This window comes from Ceratotherium simum, chromosome 28 (genome assembly GCF_057802395.1).
Source record: "Ceratotherium simum simum isolate JZ-2026a chromosome 28, ASM5780239v1, whole genome shotgun sequence".
Lineage (NCBI taxonomy): Eukaryota > Metazoa > Chordata > Mammalia > Perissodactyla > Rhinocerotidae > Ceratotherium > Ceratotherium simum.
In genome coordinates this window covers 40,690,377-40,705,453 of record NC_141927.1, presented here as the reverse complement: position 1 = coordinate 40,705,453, position 15,077 = coordinate 40,690,377, and the positions used below count along the sequence as shown (strand labels likewise).

Below are 15,077 nucleotides of genomic sequence, written 5' to 3'. Positions count from 1 at the left end.
GGACTGCAGAGCGGAGACACAGGCAACGCGCTGCCCTCCACTGACCCACAGGTCAAGTCAGGAAAGGATATGGGAGCAAGCGGACTCAAAGGACTCTTGCCTTGATAATCTGCACCCTGGACCCATTTTAGTTGTTTTTTGGGCAACTGGGAAGATTATATCCCCCTTTTAGGAACTGTGCCTACCCTGGGCAAGACTCTGAACTCACACTACATTATGACTTATTACAAATGGTGACAGAGGCTTTATTTTTTTTGGAGCGTGATGCAGAAAGTTAGAGGCTAGGACACCAGGATGATAAACATTCATTTGCAACAAAGCCTCTGGTAAAATAAAGGTGAGACACAGGGATCAAGTTTTCCTCACAGCTCCTTCACTAAGGCACCAAGTAACTACAGTGTTGGAGAGCTTCAAAGAGAGAATCTAAAGAAAATTAGCAACCAAATGCTATTAGCACACAATACATGCTCTGCCTTTCCCGCCATCTCATAACTGGTGACAAGAGACGGTGAGACCTTGATGGCAGATGTGCAGACCCAGCGATTCAAGTCTTCATGTTGCCTTTCTCATTTCTCTACCTGCTACCTAACTTTTTCACCTTCCTCAGGCTCTGGACCTGTGCGCTTCTGATAAGGTTTAAACCTCATAAATGAAGCAGACATTATGAAGATCCAGATTTTAAAAAGAAAAACACACATTTTTCAACCTTTGAAGACCTCTCCTTACTTGCTACAGGCTCCAGGTTCCTGCTCAAGAGGCTGGGGCTTTCGACACACAGAGAGCACCATGGGGAACATGAGGGAAGATGGAAAGGCCACAGAGAACTGTAAAAGTCAGCCCAGCACAATCAAGATCCCTCTGAGGAAATCAACCAGACTTCAAATAAATAACATTCACAAATGTTCCTCTGTGCACTCAAAAAAAAAGGAGGACCGCTAGGTACTAAGAACAATCAAAACAAGTGCCATGCAAAGCAGACAGAGACCACAGGCTCACAGCAAGTGTTCATAAACATTTTTGCTGAGTCCTTAGAAACTCAGCAACCTCAAAAAAGCCTTGAAGCCTTGGCAGAAATACCACAAAAAGTTACGTAAGTTACAACTAAGCACCAGCCTTATTCATCTAAATCTAAGCTTTGCAAAATATCAAAGTATCTTTACTTATTTCAAAGCTTCCACCTAACTTCTGAAAAACATTAAATCCACTCTTAATTTTTTAAAAACATGTCATTTGGCACTCTGCCAGGAAGGAAAAATAGATGTTAAATGTGAATTCAAGGTGGGCATCATGAAAAGTGTCTTCTCACCTCAGTTTGCTACATCTTTGTTTCCCTTAACCTAAAAGTCATCTCTGGACAGCGGCTATGTATTTTAGTGAAACATGTAATACTAGGACTGGATCTTACAAATAAGACATGCTAAAGATTGTTCTTGATTAAGGTAACCAAATCAGCCATAATTTTCTTCTCCTCCAAGGAGACATGTGAGGGATCAAAAGAATTAAACTAGCCATCTTTTCTACTTATGAAATATAAGCCATTTACCCAACCTGCATGTACAGACAAAAAAGTACCTCTGGGCAAATACAAACATTCTGAAAGTCATCAAGTCCAAGCTGTAATTTAAGCTAAAATAGCACCTGAAATATTAGGAATAATGTAATCATTGCACTATTTTCTACAAGAAAATATATGGTCTACTTACATTTTACCAGAGCAAAATAACTCCAAGCATATGCCCCTCTTGAAGAATGCCAATGATCATGAGTTTGGTCTCATCAAGAGACAATCAGAGAAGTCAGGTCACCCCCCTGGGAAGCATCTGGTTCTGCCTGCAGAACATAAATCCAGACCAGATGACACCAGGCATCTCACCTCCAGCTGTTAACAGATGCCTACTATGACGAAATGTGCATGAGCTGAGGGAAAATGATCTATAAAATACGCATCTGTCAAGTCGAGGTCAAGAAAGACACCAAAGAGAACATAAGTCCTGAAAACAGAAATTTAACAAAAAATTCCAAGTCAATTCTCAGACAAATAACACTAGTTATCAATGGTTTTGGTGAAATTTTTTCATCAAATTTTTAATTTTAATTTAAAATGATATAGAAAAGTGAAATATATATTATGTGAGATATAAAAATATAACAGGGTAATACCTCTGTTAATTACCAGTAAAGTCATTTCTTCAAAATGTCCTGACAAGGCAAGATGTATTAATTGCCTGATTTTCCACTGATGACTTCTCGGCATCCCAGCTGCAGGCAAGTCTGATGGGCAGTCAACAGGTAAAGACACTAACAAACTGACAGTGACCTGGATTTTGATTCCCGAAGATCTCCCTTCTTTAAACTCAAGCATTGCCTAGCTGGAATACTAAAAAGTTCCCGTTTTATGTTTAGTTTTTACAAAGACACAAACTATTCATTTGTAAGCCAAAATGAGTAAACTTCTCAGAAAGAAACTGCTTACATAAGCATGTTAAAAGTTAATAATTCTTTCAGGACTTTTAGGTCCCATTTGGTCAATTACCTCTTCAGGGACATCAAGGTGACGCTGGTGCCCTGACCAAGTTCATCAGCCTCATCCACAGATGCAGGTGATCCAAGAATTGTCTTGTTCTGACTCATACTTGAGAGAAAGATAACGCAGGAGGAGTGAAACACTCCAGAGCAGAATTTCTGCTGGTACGGGGGACCAGCAAGAGTTGCTGGGGTGCTCATGGATAAACTGAGCTTGCTCAACTGCTCAGGCCTACTGGATCTGGTCCTGGAAGTGGGGCTGGAGGACCTGACTTCCTACAGAACTCCTCAAGCTGCTTCTCAGGCATGCTGACACTGAAGAGCTACTATTCTGGAGCAATATGGGGTACAACTGAGCCCTCAACAAGTACTAAGGAACAGAGGACAGCTGACAGCAAGGAACAAAGCCCATTACTCTCAGGCCACCTCCACCATCCCTGCAATACACAAAACACCTGGGAAAACGGACTATTAACATTTCTGGCTTATTGTGGGTATTTTACAACTGATTTGTTTAAGTTGTTATTGCTATTATCACTGCTTTAAATTTGTGCAGTGAATGAGAACAATGCTATTACCACAAAGTTGCTTTTGGATCCAAGCAATGCAAGGAGTACAGTAGGGGGAAATGCCCATTGCTACATAAGGCAAGTCATCCTCACAAACGCTGGATTTTCAACAGACAATACATGAGCTAAAAAATAACGAGTGAATGCAAATTATCTTTGTTCTTTCATACAGAACACTGGAGAATAAATGATTCACCAAGAGGTGTCTTGACTTTTATAGTTTTAAAGATATTTACACACACCCTACTCCCCATCCACCCACCCACATACCCCACAGGCTCTGAACACCAGAGCTTCAGAGGATTAAAGGCTTGTTCTTTCCATTTTTACATCTATAACTGGAATATACAAACAATGTGATAAACTATATTTTTTAGGTTGAGTTCAAATAATACTCAATGCTTTACAAAATATTATTAAGAGTTAATTTTAGGGCCGGCCCCGTGGCTTAGCGGTTAAGTGCGTGCGCTCCGCTGCCGGTGGCCCGGGTTCGGATCCCGGGTGCGCACCGAGGCACCACTCCTCCAGCCATGCTGAGGCCGCGTCCCACATACAGCAACTAGAAGGATGTGCAGCTATGACACACAACTATCTACTGGGGCTTTGGGGGAAAAATAAATAAATAAAATCTTTAAAAAAAAAAAAAAAAGTTAATTTTAAGAATGCTTGCTTGGGCTTGCTGGAAACCTAGAAACTGACTTGTTTCTGTGGAAAAGTAAAAGCAGAGTACCAAATAATTTAATTATAAATTAACTTTTGGGATTCACATATGAAAGTTAGAGACTGCCACCTATACATGTTATTTAGATGTGATAAAATCTGGTGACCTGAGGTTGGCAGCTCACATCAATTTATGAACAAAGACGACTGCTGTGAGTCTGATTACAGATCCCTAATTTTGCTTGGGGGAGCTGAGAACAAATCATCTTCTGTACAAGAGCAAATTAATAAAAAAATATAAGTAGGTGGTAGTATTATTAGTATAATACTTCCCTTATTTGGAACACAATAATCCAGCAAACATATATTCAGAACATAGAAAGTAGATTTTCAGAGTAGCCAAAGTATACATGTTTACAAGTTCATGCAATTAAATATATATACTTTATTCAGGATATATATATATTTTATATTTTATTCAGGAGAGCCCCTCAGGGCTCTTACATATGGACAATTTTGGGAAACTTTGTTATTCTCTAACTCTCGTGAGACTCCAAACAGTTTATTAGGGAGAAGGGCTTAACAGCAAGCAGACACTATCAAAAATCAAGGACAACGATAAGTCTGACAGTAAAGAAAAATGATAAAAGACAACATAAACAAAGATAAAAGACAAGCATAGACTGGGAGTAAATATTTGCAACATATATTTAAATATCCAAGATACAACAAATTCCAACAGATTAATAAGAAAAAGATAAACCCTGGGGCTGGCCCGGTGGCGCAAGCGGTTAAGTGCGCGCGCTCCGCTGCGGCGGCCCGCGGTTCGCTGGTTCGGATCCCGGGCACGCACCGACGCACTGCTTGGCAAGCCATGCTGTGGCGGCGTCCCATATAAAGTGGAGGAAGATGGGCACAGACGTTAGCCCAGGGCCGTCTTCCTCAGCAAAAAAAGAGGAGGATTGGCGGATGTTAGCACAGGGCTGATCTCCTCACACACACAAAAAAAAGATAAACCCAACAGAAAAACAGGCAGAAGACAAAACCAGACAATCCGAGACATGTAAACAGAAATGACCAATATACATTAAATGATGTTCAACCTTACTAAAAATCAGTGAAATACCAAATAAAAAAAGTTACCAATTTTTACCTATCATATTGGCAAAAATTAAAACACATGAAGATAAAATTTCTTTATCTGGAAGTAACAATAGTCTGACTTCATAGGGTTTTTGCAAGGATAAAGGAAGATAACTCATGTGAAGCACTTAGATCACAGCCCAGAACATTATAAGTGTCCAACATATGTTAGTTGCTGCTGTTATCACTATAATTATCATTATTACTACATTTGTATTTCCATATTATTTGGTTTACATATCTCTCTTACTTATTCAACTATAAGCCCTTGGAGTAGAGGAGTTAAATGTGCATTTTTTAATAACACTTTTTATTCAATAATATACTGTTAATATATTTTCATTTCATTAATACATATATACCTTACTTTCTTGACTACATAATAGTCTACTGTATGATTGTAATATAATTTATTAATCAATTTCTTACTATTGTAAATAACGTTGTAGTGATCAACTTTCTACACACTTCTTTACATTCTTTTCTGATTCTTAGTTTAGAAAAATCTCCTAGAAGTAAAATCTTGGGGTCAAAGGAAATGTACACATAAGACTCTTGACGTGTGCTGCCAAGCTGTCCTCCAGAGAGCCTGTACCAGCAGTGGGCAGAAACTCCGTTTTCAATCATATCTGAAATTCTATCCAAATCACAGTTCTTAGCACATTTTACATACCTAATAAATTGGATGAATGGAAGGAAAGACAGAAGGAAGTTGAGAGAAAAGGACATTTGTGGGAAAACAATATCATGTGAGGAAAGGCAAGCTACTGGGGAAGTGAAGAACATGTTCAGAAAATGACAGCTAGCCCAGTTAAGCTGCTTGTAGGACACAAAGGGAGGCTGAGAAAAGTGAAATAGATCAGTGCTTCTCAAACTGCAGTGGGTATACCAAACACTTGCGGATCTTGCTAAAATTCTAGTTCGGACTCAGTATATCTGGGATGGGGTCTGAGATTCTACACGTGTAACAAGCTCCTAGGTGATGCTGATGCTATTGGTCCAGGAACATACTTTAAATAGCAAGGACGAAGACACTGAAGAAGCAGTTTAGCACTGAAGAGTTTCAAATGTCAGGCTAAAGAGTTTGGACTTTGTATTCAATTATTTGGTTGTCAATTTAAGGGAGAGAAGTATATTAGAAGTTTCTGAGCAAGCGAGACCTAATCACTAGAGAAAAATCAGATAGGAAAAATCTTTATGGCACATTACCAACCAAGTCTTTCTTAGAAGATGGTTTATTTTGTTTTGTCACTTTAATATTTTCTCAGTTTTGGTTAATATTGTTAAGAAACTTGAGGCTATTTTGGCAAAATATCAGTGCTTTACATATATCCCTCTCTAGCCTAAAGATTACTGTTAATAATGGAAGAGACACTTAACAGATAAAGACAAAAGGATTAAGGGTTTTGCTCTTCCTTACCTCCCTACTCCCACTCTTCTCTGGCCCATTCAGCTGAGGCCAGACCCCAAAGCTCCTGGTCACTGCTTTATCACTGTTTCTCGTGACAACCAGGGGTCCAGTTAGAGGTGCTCTTTATAAAAATGACACAGGGGTAACCAAGAGTTAAGTCTCCCCGCCACGTCTCCCCCGCCCATGCCTACAACTACAACTATTTCAAATTCAGTAAGAATTTGAGTGCCAACTCTTGGAGCACATATCACTCACCTCCTCACTCCTGGGCTTCAGAATAAATAATCACTCAGGGAAGAAGGCAGACTGTACACAACTCTAGAAATGCATCTAACTCAGGGAGACAGCAGTTAAAGGTAAGAATTGCCTAGACAGAGGCCAAATCTCCAAGAGCTAATTCCATGTCATCCCATCAATCTCCGTCCTCTCCAGTCATCATTAGCATTGGAAAGCTGACAGAGATAGAAGCAGCATTGGCTGTGTTTCTTTCCACTAATCCATTATGGCCTGGAAAGTGGGGGACATAAAGAAGAGGCAGGAATCAGTTAGAACACCTGATCTTGGCGTTCTGCGAACATCCTCTCATCCCCACAGTAACACTTTAGAACACAGCAGTTTCCAAGGCTCTCGTGAGGCTCTCTAGCAGGAAATCACTGCTTGCCAAAGCTTATGAGATCACCAAGTTAATAATGAATGCACTTGCACGTGGAGCGAAGTGGGGGTGCAACTGGCATGACCAGGAAACCGAGCAACCTGTGCTGTGGGGCGTGAGCCTCAGGCCAGGACGCTTCAGATGCTGTGGGGAGTGGAAAGAGACATAACCCATCCAGAAGATAATTTGGCTATTTTTATCAAAACTTGAAATGTACACACTCTTTTAGCAACTCTACTTGTAGGAATTTATTCCCCAAAACACCTACATGCCAAAATGATGCTTGTTTCAGCAAAATACAAGAAACAACTTAAACGTCTATCAACGGGTCTAGTAGTTAACTCTTCTGAAATATGAGGAAATACAACAGACACATTAAGAAAAGAAAGAGGAAGACTTTTTGTGCTACACTAGAACTATCTCCAAGATACATTACTGAGTAAAAAGAGTAAGGTGGAAAACAGTGTGTAGAATATGCAACCATTTATGGAAGGGGGGAGGGGTATATATGTATGTGTGTGTACACACATACACACACACAATCTCTGGTAACAGATTGCCAAGGAAACTGGGTTTCTGAGGTTAGAGAGAGACTTTCATTTTATAGCTCCTACCCTTTTGTATTAATTACTTTACTTATTTATTCATCATATACCATGTATTATTATTTCCAATTTGGGGGGCTTTGGGGGTTTTTGGTTGTCTTTTGTTTGTTTGTTTGAAGGTTTTGAAATGCATGAATTCCTTGAGTATTCAAGGAGTCACAGAAAACATTTACATTTTCCCGTGAAGAAAAATTGCAGGTCATTCTCCCAAAACTAAATGTAAAAATCCTAAACAAGAAATTAGCAAAATGAATTCAACAATATATAAAAAAAGATAATTCATCACTACCAAGTTGGCCTCATCCCAAGAATGCAAAGCTGTTTTAATTTTAGATCTCGACTAATATAATTTACCTCACTGACAAATCAAAGCAGAAAAACCTATACAATACACGCAGAAAAATATTTGATAAAATTCAACATCAAATTATTTTAATAATTACATTACAAAATAATCCAGAGTAAACGTCATACTTAATGGTAAAATTCTCTTCCTATACGTCCCATAAGCAAACAATACAAAGGTGTTTAGTGGTGGCTCTTAACCCCTTTTTGGAAGATAACCCCTTTACAATATCCTACATAAGATTTCAAGATATTTCACAACATCTTACTTCAAAGCCAGAAGTTCTGTGAATCCCAGCTGAAGAAGCTTTGAAGTAAAGGCTTAAAAAAAAGTATGAAAATAGGAAACCATTCTATAGCACTATCAGATTCACAGCACTAAAACAAAACTCCATACACTTAAAGTGCTCAAAAACTTGAATGTGTCCTCAGCCTACAAAATAAAGTCCACACTCTGCAGCCCTGCACAATATGGCTCCAAGCTCCTATCCAGCTCTCATCTCTCATTGTTCCACCACACTAACCAACAGTATTCATCTACTCAGTGTGCACTGCCTTATGACCACCAACCTTGTCCTTCCACCCTCCTCTCCAAGCTCACATCAGACCAAGAAGGAAATGTGAGTCAAGACATCATCTTTACTACTGATAAAGCTGACTACGGAAAATGGCTATAGATCTGTGACAAGAATCAGCCAGATTTCCCCAGCTAGTCACTGGCACAGCTAGACAACCCCGGCCACCCCAGCAGGGCCAGGTGTGTTTAGGCAGAAAAATCCAAGTGCAGGCTGTTTCTGAGCTGAGGATCTTCCTTCTTTCTCCCCAGTTCACCCATTAGATAAGTCACTCCTCTTCCCATGGTGCTCTCTGTGACAAGAAACATGAGGCCAGGCACATGTAGGCTGCCACACTAATACTCAACTCTTTTTTTCAAGGCACAGTCCCACCTCTAACCTGAAAACCATCCCAAACCAGACAACATTTTTCATGTTATCCTTTCCTTGGAATTCCTACAGCACTTAATCCCTGTGCTACTAATTTGAGTCAACACTTACAATAATATCTCTTGTACTGATGATAAAATAGACAGTAAGTCCCCTGAGCCTTGGACTCTATTTTATCTCTCTTTGAGTTCTCATCACTTAGATGCATGCCCTGAACGATGATGACACTCAAGTATCCACTGATTTTGAAAAATTATTAATGTCAGAATGGGGAGTGTAGTCTTTGATAGGTAAGAAGGAATCCTAATTAAAGGGGAAAGAGGATCAAGAGGTGTTTTCTGAATATTAATAGTCAACAGCACATCTGGTTAGAATACACGATACAAAGAAGAAGCAAGAGACAAGATGAAAGAGAAGCGAGAGAGAAAACTGCAGTTACTTAGATGTGATTTGGGAAAGGGTTCTGTGAATGTCAGCGTAATAAATTAAAGCAGCAATCATAAAATAATGGAAGGCTGTCCAACAAACAACTGAATAAAAGCAAATCCTGAAATGCATTAGTGAATTACACTAATTAGTGTAATACACTAATTACACTTAGTAATTACCTTAGTGAATACACTAAGGTTCGCTGTAGGTCATCAGCTGATAATAAACTGCTGCTTCCGTGACTATTGCTCACCTAACAAGGCTGTTAAAAATGGGAGGCAGTCAGTCATTTTTATACTCTTTCTAAGTATAACCAACAGATCCCAATTAGATCCTTATTAGAGTTCTAAGCCTAACTGAAAAAAAAATAATGAAGATCACTTAAGGAGCTGAAAAGGAGACTTCTGGAGGGAGTGAAAAAGCTTAGGCCAAATATAAAAACATTTCTCAGGGGTAATCATACTCTTGAAGACTAGAAGTTAAAGAGAATATGGCAATTATACATTTTACAACTCCACTGAAAAGTGGAGAAATGCAGCAACAGAGAAATTTTAGTTAAATATGAAGGAGAAACTCTCTATGCATAAGCATTGTTAATGAAGCAGTGGTAGAAACAAGACTATCTTCTTTAATTAGTCAATTCAGAACTTAGGAGTCCAACAGTTGTCAACACGGTGAGACAGTAATGCAGAACATAGAGAAGGTTTTTACAATTTAAGCTAACTCAAGACAAAAACAACAACAACAAAAGAATAGCCATAAAAATTAAATATATATAGAAAGTATTTGTAGATATAAATATTCTTCTAGAGAGGTCTTTAAAATTGCCGTAAAAGTATTTTATTTCTCTTCAGTCAAATAGCATGATAAGTCAAGTATCTGTCTAACAATACATTTCTAAGTCCTGGTCAACAGTGTCTGTGCTTCCTCCACTTCCCAGAGCTCAGCCCCTCATGCCCATAACAGACATCACTTGCTCTCCTGATGAAACCATGTAAAACCTACGACACTGGCTTTCATTTTGCAAAAATTTTATATTAGTCTCAAAATGAAGACAGGCCAACCATGATTCTTAAAACTTTGTCATGCCTATCAGGAATTCCCTTAAAAATTTTTCTCCAACATTAAAACACTTAGAAATCTTTGGTTTGCTTTCAAGTTGGGAATACATGACAATACAGACACACAGCAAAAGGGACCTAGCAGGGGGAGGGGAAGGTGAGAAGAATACTGTCATTTTGGAAAAAATGGCAAACAAAACTGCCAATGCATCTCCAGTGAGAGGTCTTTTTTACTGGGTAAAAAGATCCTTCTTAGACGGACTTTGAGTTATTCCAGTTTGACTATCAAGCTGATGCTTGAACCCTTCCACAGCATCCTGAAGTTCGAATGCCTCCAACTGCTGAAGAACTGACTAGCCTAGACAGCTCTTGTTGGTTTAAAAAACATTTTTTTAATTTAAAAACAAAAAGTTATGTATGATTACAAACAATAAGCCAGACACTCTGCTAAGAACTTTATATAAAATCTTATCACCTAATCCTTACTAATGCCTGAGATCTAGGTTCTTTTGTCACTCCTATCTTGAAGACATGGAAAGGTTAAGGGTCACATCAGGTAACCAGTGGAGCCAGGATTTGCCATGACCTTTGGCAGAGTTCTGCTTAGACACCATATATATTCCCAAACATTACAAACCACAAAGAACCTAACCCCTTTAATTTCTGCTTCTAAAATTAAAATTTCCTTCAGAACTTTTCTCATGCACATACCAGGTTCTCTATGGTTTCTGTGCTCTATGGATTCCCAGTTTATAAACCTTAGCTTATTTTCCTTATGTTATACATACCTGACCAGCAACAACAAAAATGCAAAGCATCGACAAGACAAATTCAATTCTCCTTTTTCAAAATTACTCAGAAGGGTAAGTGAAGACCATCAAAACGTTTAAAAATTAGAACCAATGATTAGTTCCCTACATTTATCTTGCCCGGGGAATTTCTGCTACACAACATAGCTGGAAGCAAACAAGAAACAAACCGGGTAGGGGGAAACGTATGGTCAGCAATGTTTCAGGTATAAATAATTTATTAATAGTACTCCAAATTTAATGAAACACAATATTTTACGGCTTGCTTATAGCTAAAATATAGAGGCCACATTATCGCAACATGAAGCAAATATGTCAGTGGAAAGGGTAGGATTTATCAAGCTGGCCCCATCAGACCGGTCCATTCATCCTAGGTATTGCATACTTGTACTATTCGCTTGCTACCTCTCTGTGAATGCGGGTAGATGTGTCAGGTAATTTAGCCCCAATAGGTAGGCCTGCTTCATGTAGAGAAAAGAAAAGTTACAAAAAACATAGAATTTATGCATTTCAGTACTTCCTACAAAACATATAATACCTCATTAAGAAGACAGCACATATATGCATAGTTCCTATCTGTATTTGCCTATATTTACAGGCAAAATAGCTCAATTAAAATAAATTCTAAGAGGGGCTGGCCCAGTGTCATAGCAGTTAAGTTCACGTGCTCTGCTTTGGCAGTTCGCGGTTCACAGCTTCAGATCCCAGGCACGGACCTACGCACCGCTTATCAAGCCATGCTGTGGCAGGTGTCCCACATATAAAGTAGAGGTAGATGGACACGGATGTTAGCCCAGGGCCAATCTTCCTCAGCAAAAAGAGGAGGATTGGAAACAGTTGTTAGCTCAGGGCTAATCTTCCTCACCAAAAAATAAATAAATAAATAAATAAATTCTAAGAAATATTATTTTCTAATTCTAATTAGTAACTCATTACACTGCACAAAACTAATGGTTTACTCCTCAAAACCTGGAGCACTAATTTTTAACTTCAAGGATTGGGTTGCCCAGAACCAATTCATAGGATAGACAATGATTTTCTCCTTTATAATGTTACCTCATGAGCAACCAACTGCTATTAACTTCTCTATGGCAAGGTCTCCCTTGATCTCCAAAGCTGCTGGAGTGTGGAGTGGCTCTTAACTGGGTGTTTTTTCCCAGAGAAGCACAAAGACCCCTGTGTCTACAACTATTCTCAACTCACTCAGCACCAGTGGTCTCCATTTTACATCCAAGCCACTCCTTTTGCATATTTTGAAACTCAAAGTAAACATAGCATTATAAACAAAGTGTCACAGATTTCTTATCGGGCTACATAACAGAACTATTATTTTAATTAGTGCTGCTTTTAGGTCAGACTTTTTGCATTTACAGCCCTAAAATGTTTTTTTAAAATCCCAGCCCTAAAATATTTAAAACAGACCACTAAAACACAATTTGCATGACCAACTTATCCTTCATTGAAGCTCAGTTCATAAAAAGGTTCATTCATGTTAAAAAGCTATTTTTAAATGTGCCTAACTCATTGCTTAGAATCTACTAAAAATTAAGCATTATACTTCAGTGGAATTTTAAAAGTTTAAAATTATATTTCTCCCATCTCATTTCCACCTCCTCCCCCAATCCTGCCATCCTGAATATCAACATTATTTTAAACTTTGCTGTTTTATATTCCAGTAGCTTCATTCATTGGTCATTGAGAAATAACATCTATCTGAACACTCTGGCATCTGACTTTCACACTTAGTTATACCAATTGGGTCGTGGCAACCTAAAGATGGATGAGCACATCCTGCCAAAGCCCAAGGGAAATTTCTGCAACTGAAATCAGGGGAGATCTACCTACGGAAAGGAGGCTGCGCCCTTCAGGAAACCAGCACCCTTACTGGGCCACTCACAAAAGGACCACAGGCTTCCCTGGCAAGGCTTCGTTTCCTCTCGTCCCATCAGCCCCTCCTTGGCAGTGACAGCATGAATCATATATCCCCTGGGGATAATGCATGGCAGGTCACCAGAATGACAATTTATTACTCAAGTAGGACACAAGGTTTAAACTATGCTCTAAAAAATTACAGCCTAGAGTTATTCAAGAAGCCGAGTCCCCACAAACAGACTTGAAGCTGCAAAACGCAGTAAGACGTCGACAGAAAAAGCATCCAGTCCAACACGCAGTAGTCAAGCTTGCGGGATTCTTGAGACGGCAAGTTAAAACATGTGAAGCCAAAAGGCCTGCTCATCATTTTGACACATGGATATTATCACACCTACTGAATGGGTCTTAAGCTTAATACAGCACTTTATTTTATTGTTTAAAGCAACATGTCAACAAAATAAATGGAAGCTTAATAGCAGAGTACAAGCCATGCCTGGGTTAAACTCCTAGCATGATCTCATTAATCCTTACAACACCTGATGAGGGGAGTAGGCAGCAAGTATTTTAATCTCCTTTTTCATAATGAAAAAAAATGTCATGTATAACTTTCCCCAGGGTTACAGCTGGCACACAGTCCTACAGTCAGGGAAACAGTTGACTTGACCCTCAGTAAAGGGTGGAATACACTGGGCTGTTTTAAAGGAAATGCTTCTCACTGAGACAAGATGGATTTCTTAATGAGGCAGCTATATACTATACACTTCACAAATGGATTGCCATTCCACTCCTCACAAACTTTTTACACTCTATACTAGACTGTCAAACAAAGTAGTTTTTAAAAATGCATACTTCTCCAGACCTCTTAGCTTCCAGTTATGCCCTACAACTGTGCTTCTCAAACAGGGGGTAACCTCAGATCCTCAGGGTTAGTCAGCAGTGGGCAAAGGGGTACACAAAGTCTCAGGACCAACAAGTACATTTTCTTGGAGCTCAGTTTGAATAGATGGGTCATTTAAAACCTGATTTTTATATTAAAATATATCTTGAAATGTAATGCAAAATTGTTCATTAAACTATTTTTAGAATGCCTAACACATGCCAGGTTCACCCTGCTGAAGTCCTTTAACTATGAGCTGGTCCAGAAGGCGCCTTAACTCCTTTGACTCTCAGGACAATGTTCTCTTTACTATTTCACCCAGAAAATTAAAATAAAAGAAAGGCAAATAACCACATATGTTGGTAGGAGTGACTCCCTTACACTTACTAAAAATATCCACTAACTGCCAAAACAGTCACATGATCAGTGTGACTGATGAGGGCACATAAAAGTAACATGCAGGTCATCAGGAAAATCAACTGACTGGGCAAACACAGCCTTCTCCCAAAACTTAACTTCGTTCCAAATGCACAGAATTAGGATTAGGTATCAAGGGCCATTCAAATATTCCCAGAAGCTATGAGAGGACGTGCTTCTAACACCCAACATGTTCAACAGGAGGCTAGTGAAAGATGTGAATGTAAACCACCATAACTCAACAGGCAGTCCCTGTGAGGAACTAAGGGAGTGACCACGTCCACGGGAGATACTCACTTCAGCTCCTGAGGACAGCTTTGGACTGATGAAAGAACCAGGTGCAGAAATCCACGTCCAAGTACCCATAGTTCCTGAAATTGCCAGAGAAAGAAGACCTTCTTGGTTCTCAATTGTTTTGGGGTCCCAGGGCCTTGGAGAAGGTGAGGAACACACTATACCCTTTCCCCAGGGGGAAACAAAAGCCCCCACGGAAAACTCAGTACACTGCTTCAGGGCAGCCACATATTTCCATCAATAACTGAGATTTCTCAACTCAAAAACCTGCTCCCAAGTCCAATTCTGACTAATTAGGATCCTCGGACATTGAGGAAGATTTCACAAGCAGACCATAAAGTATATTGAACTTTATTTTTAAAAACAGAACTTGTACGTCTAAATGAACTGCCCTCATTCAAAGAGTGACTCTAGGAAACCACACGTTATTTCAAGGAACCCTGAGAAAATCATTTAGAATCCTATT

General features: G+C 39.2%; 1 protein-coding gene across 5 annotated transcripts in view; it reads right to left on the bottom strand.

Annotated features, from left to right (window-relative positions):
• PSD3 (pleckstrin and Sec7 domain containing 3) overlaps positions 1-15,077 on the bottom strand; it is a 453,546-nt gene that overhangs the window by 380,383 nt on the left and 58,086 nt on the right. For 4 of the 5 annotated variants that reach the window (XM_087418634.1, XM_087418636.1, XM_087418637.1 and 1 more), the window contains exon 1: positions 14,615-14,689. The exons of the other annotated variant lie outside the window; for it this stretch is intronic. In XM_087418634.1, coding sequence (XP_087274760.1) covers positions 14,615-14,683 — 69 coding nt within the window. In that variant the 5' untranslated portion in view covers positions 14,684-14,689. Of the gene's footprint in view, positions 1-14,614; positions 14,690-15,077 lie in introns of those variants that run through there. 5 annotated transcript variants of the gene reach the window in all.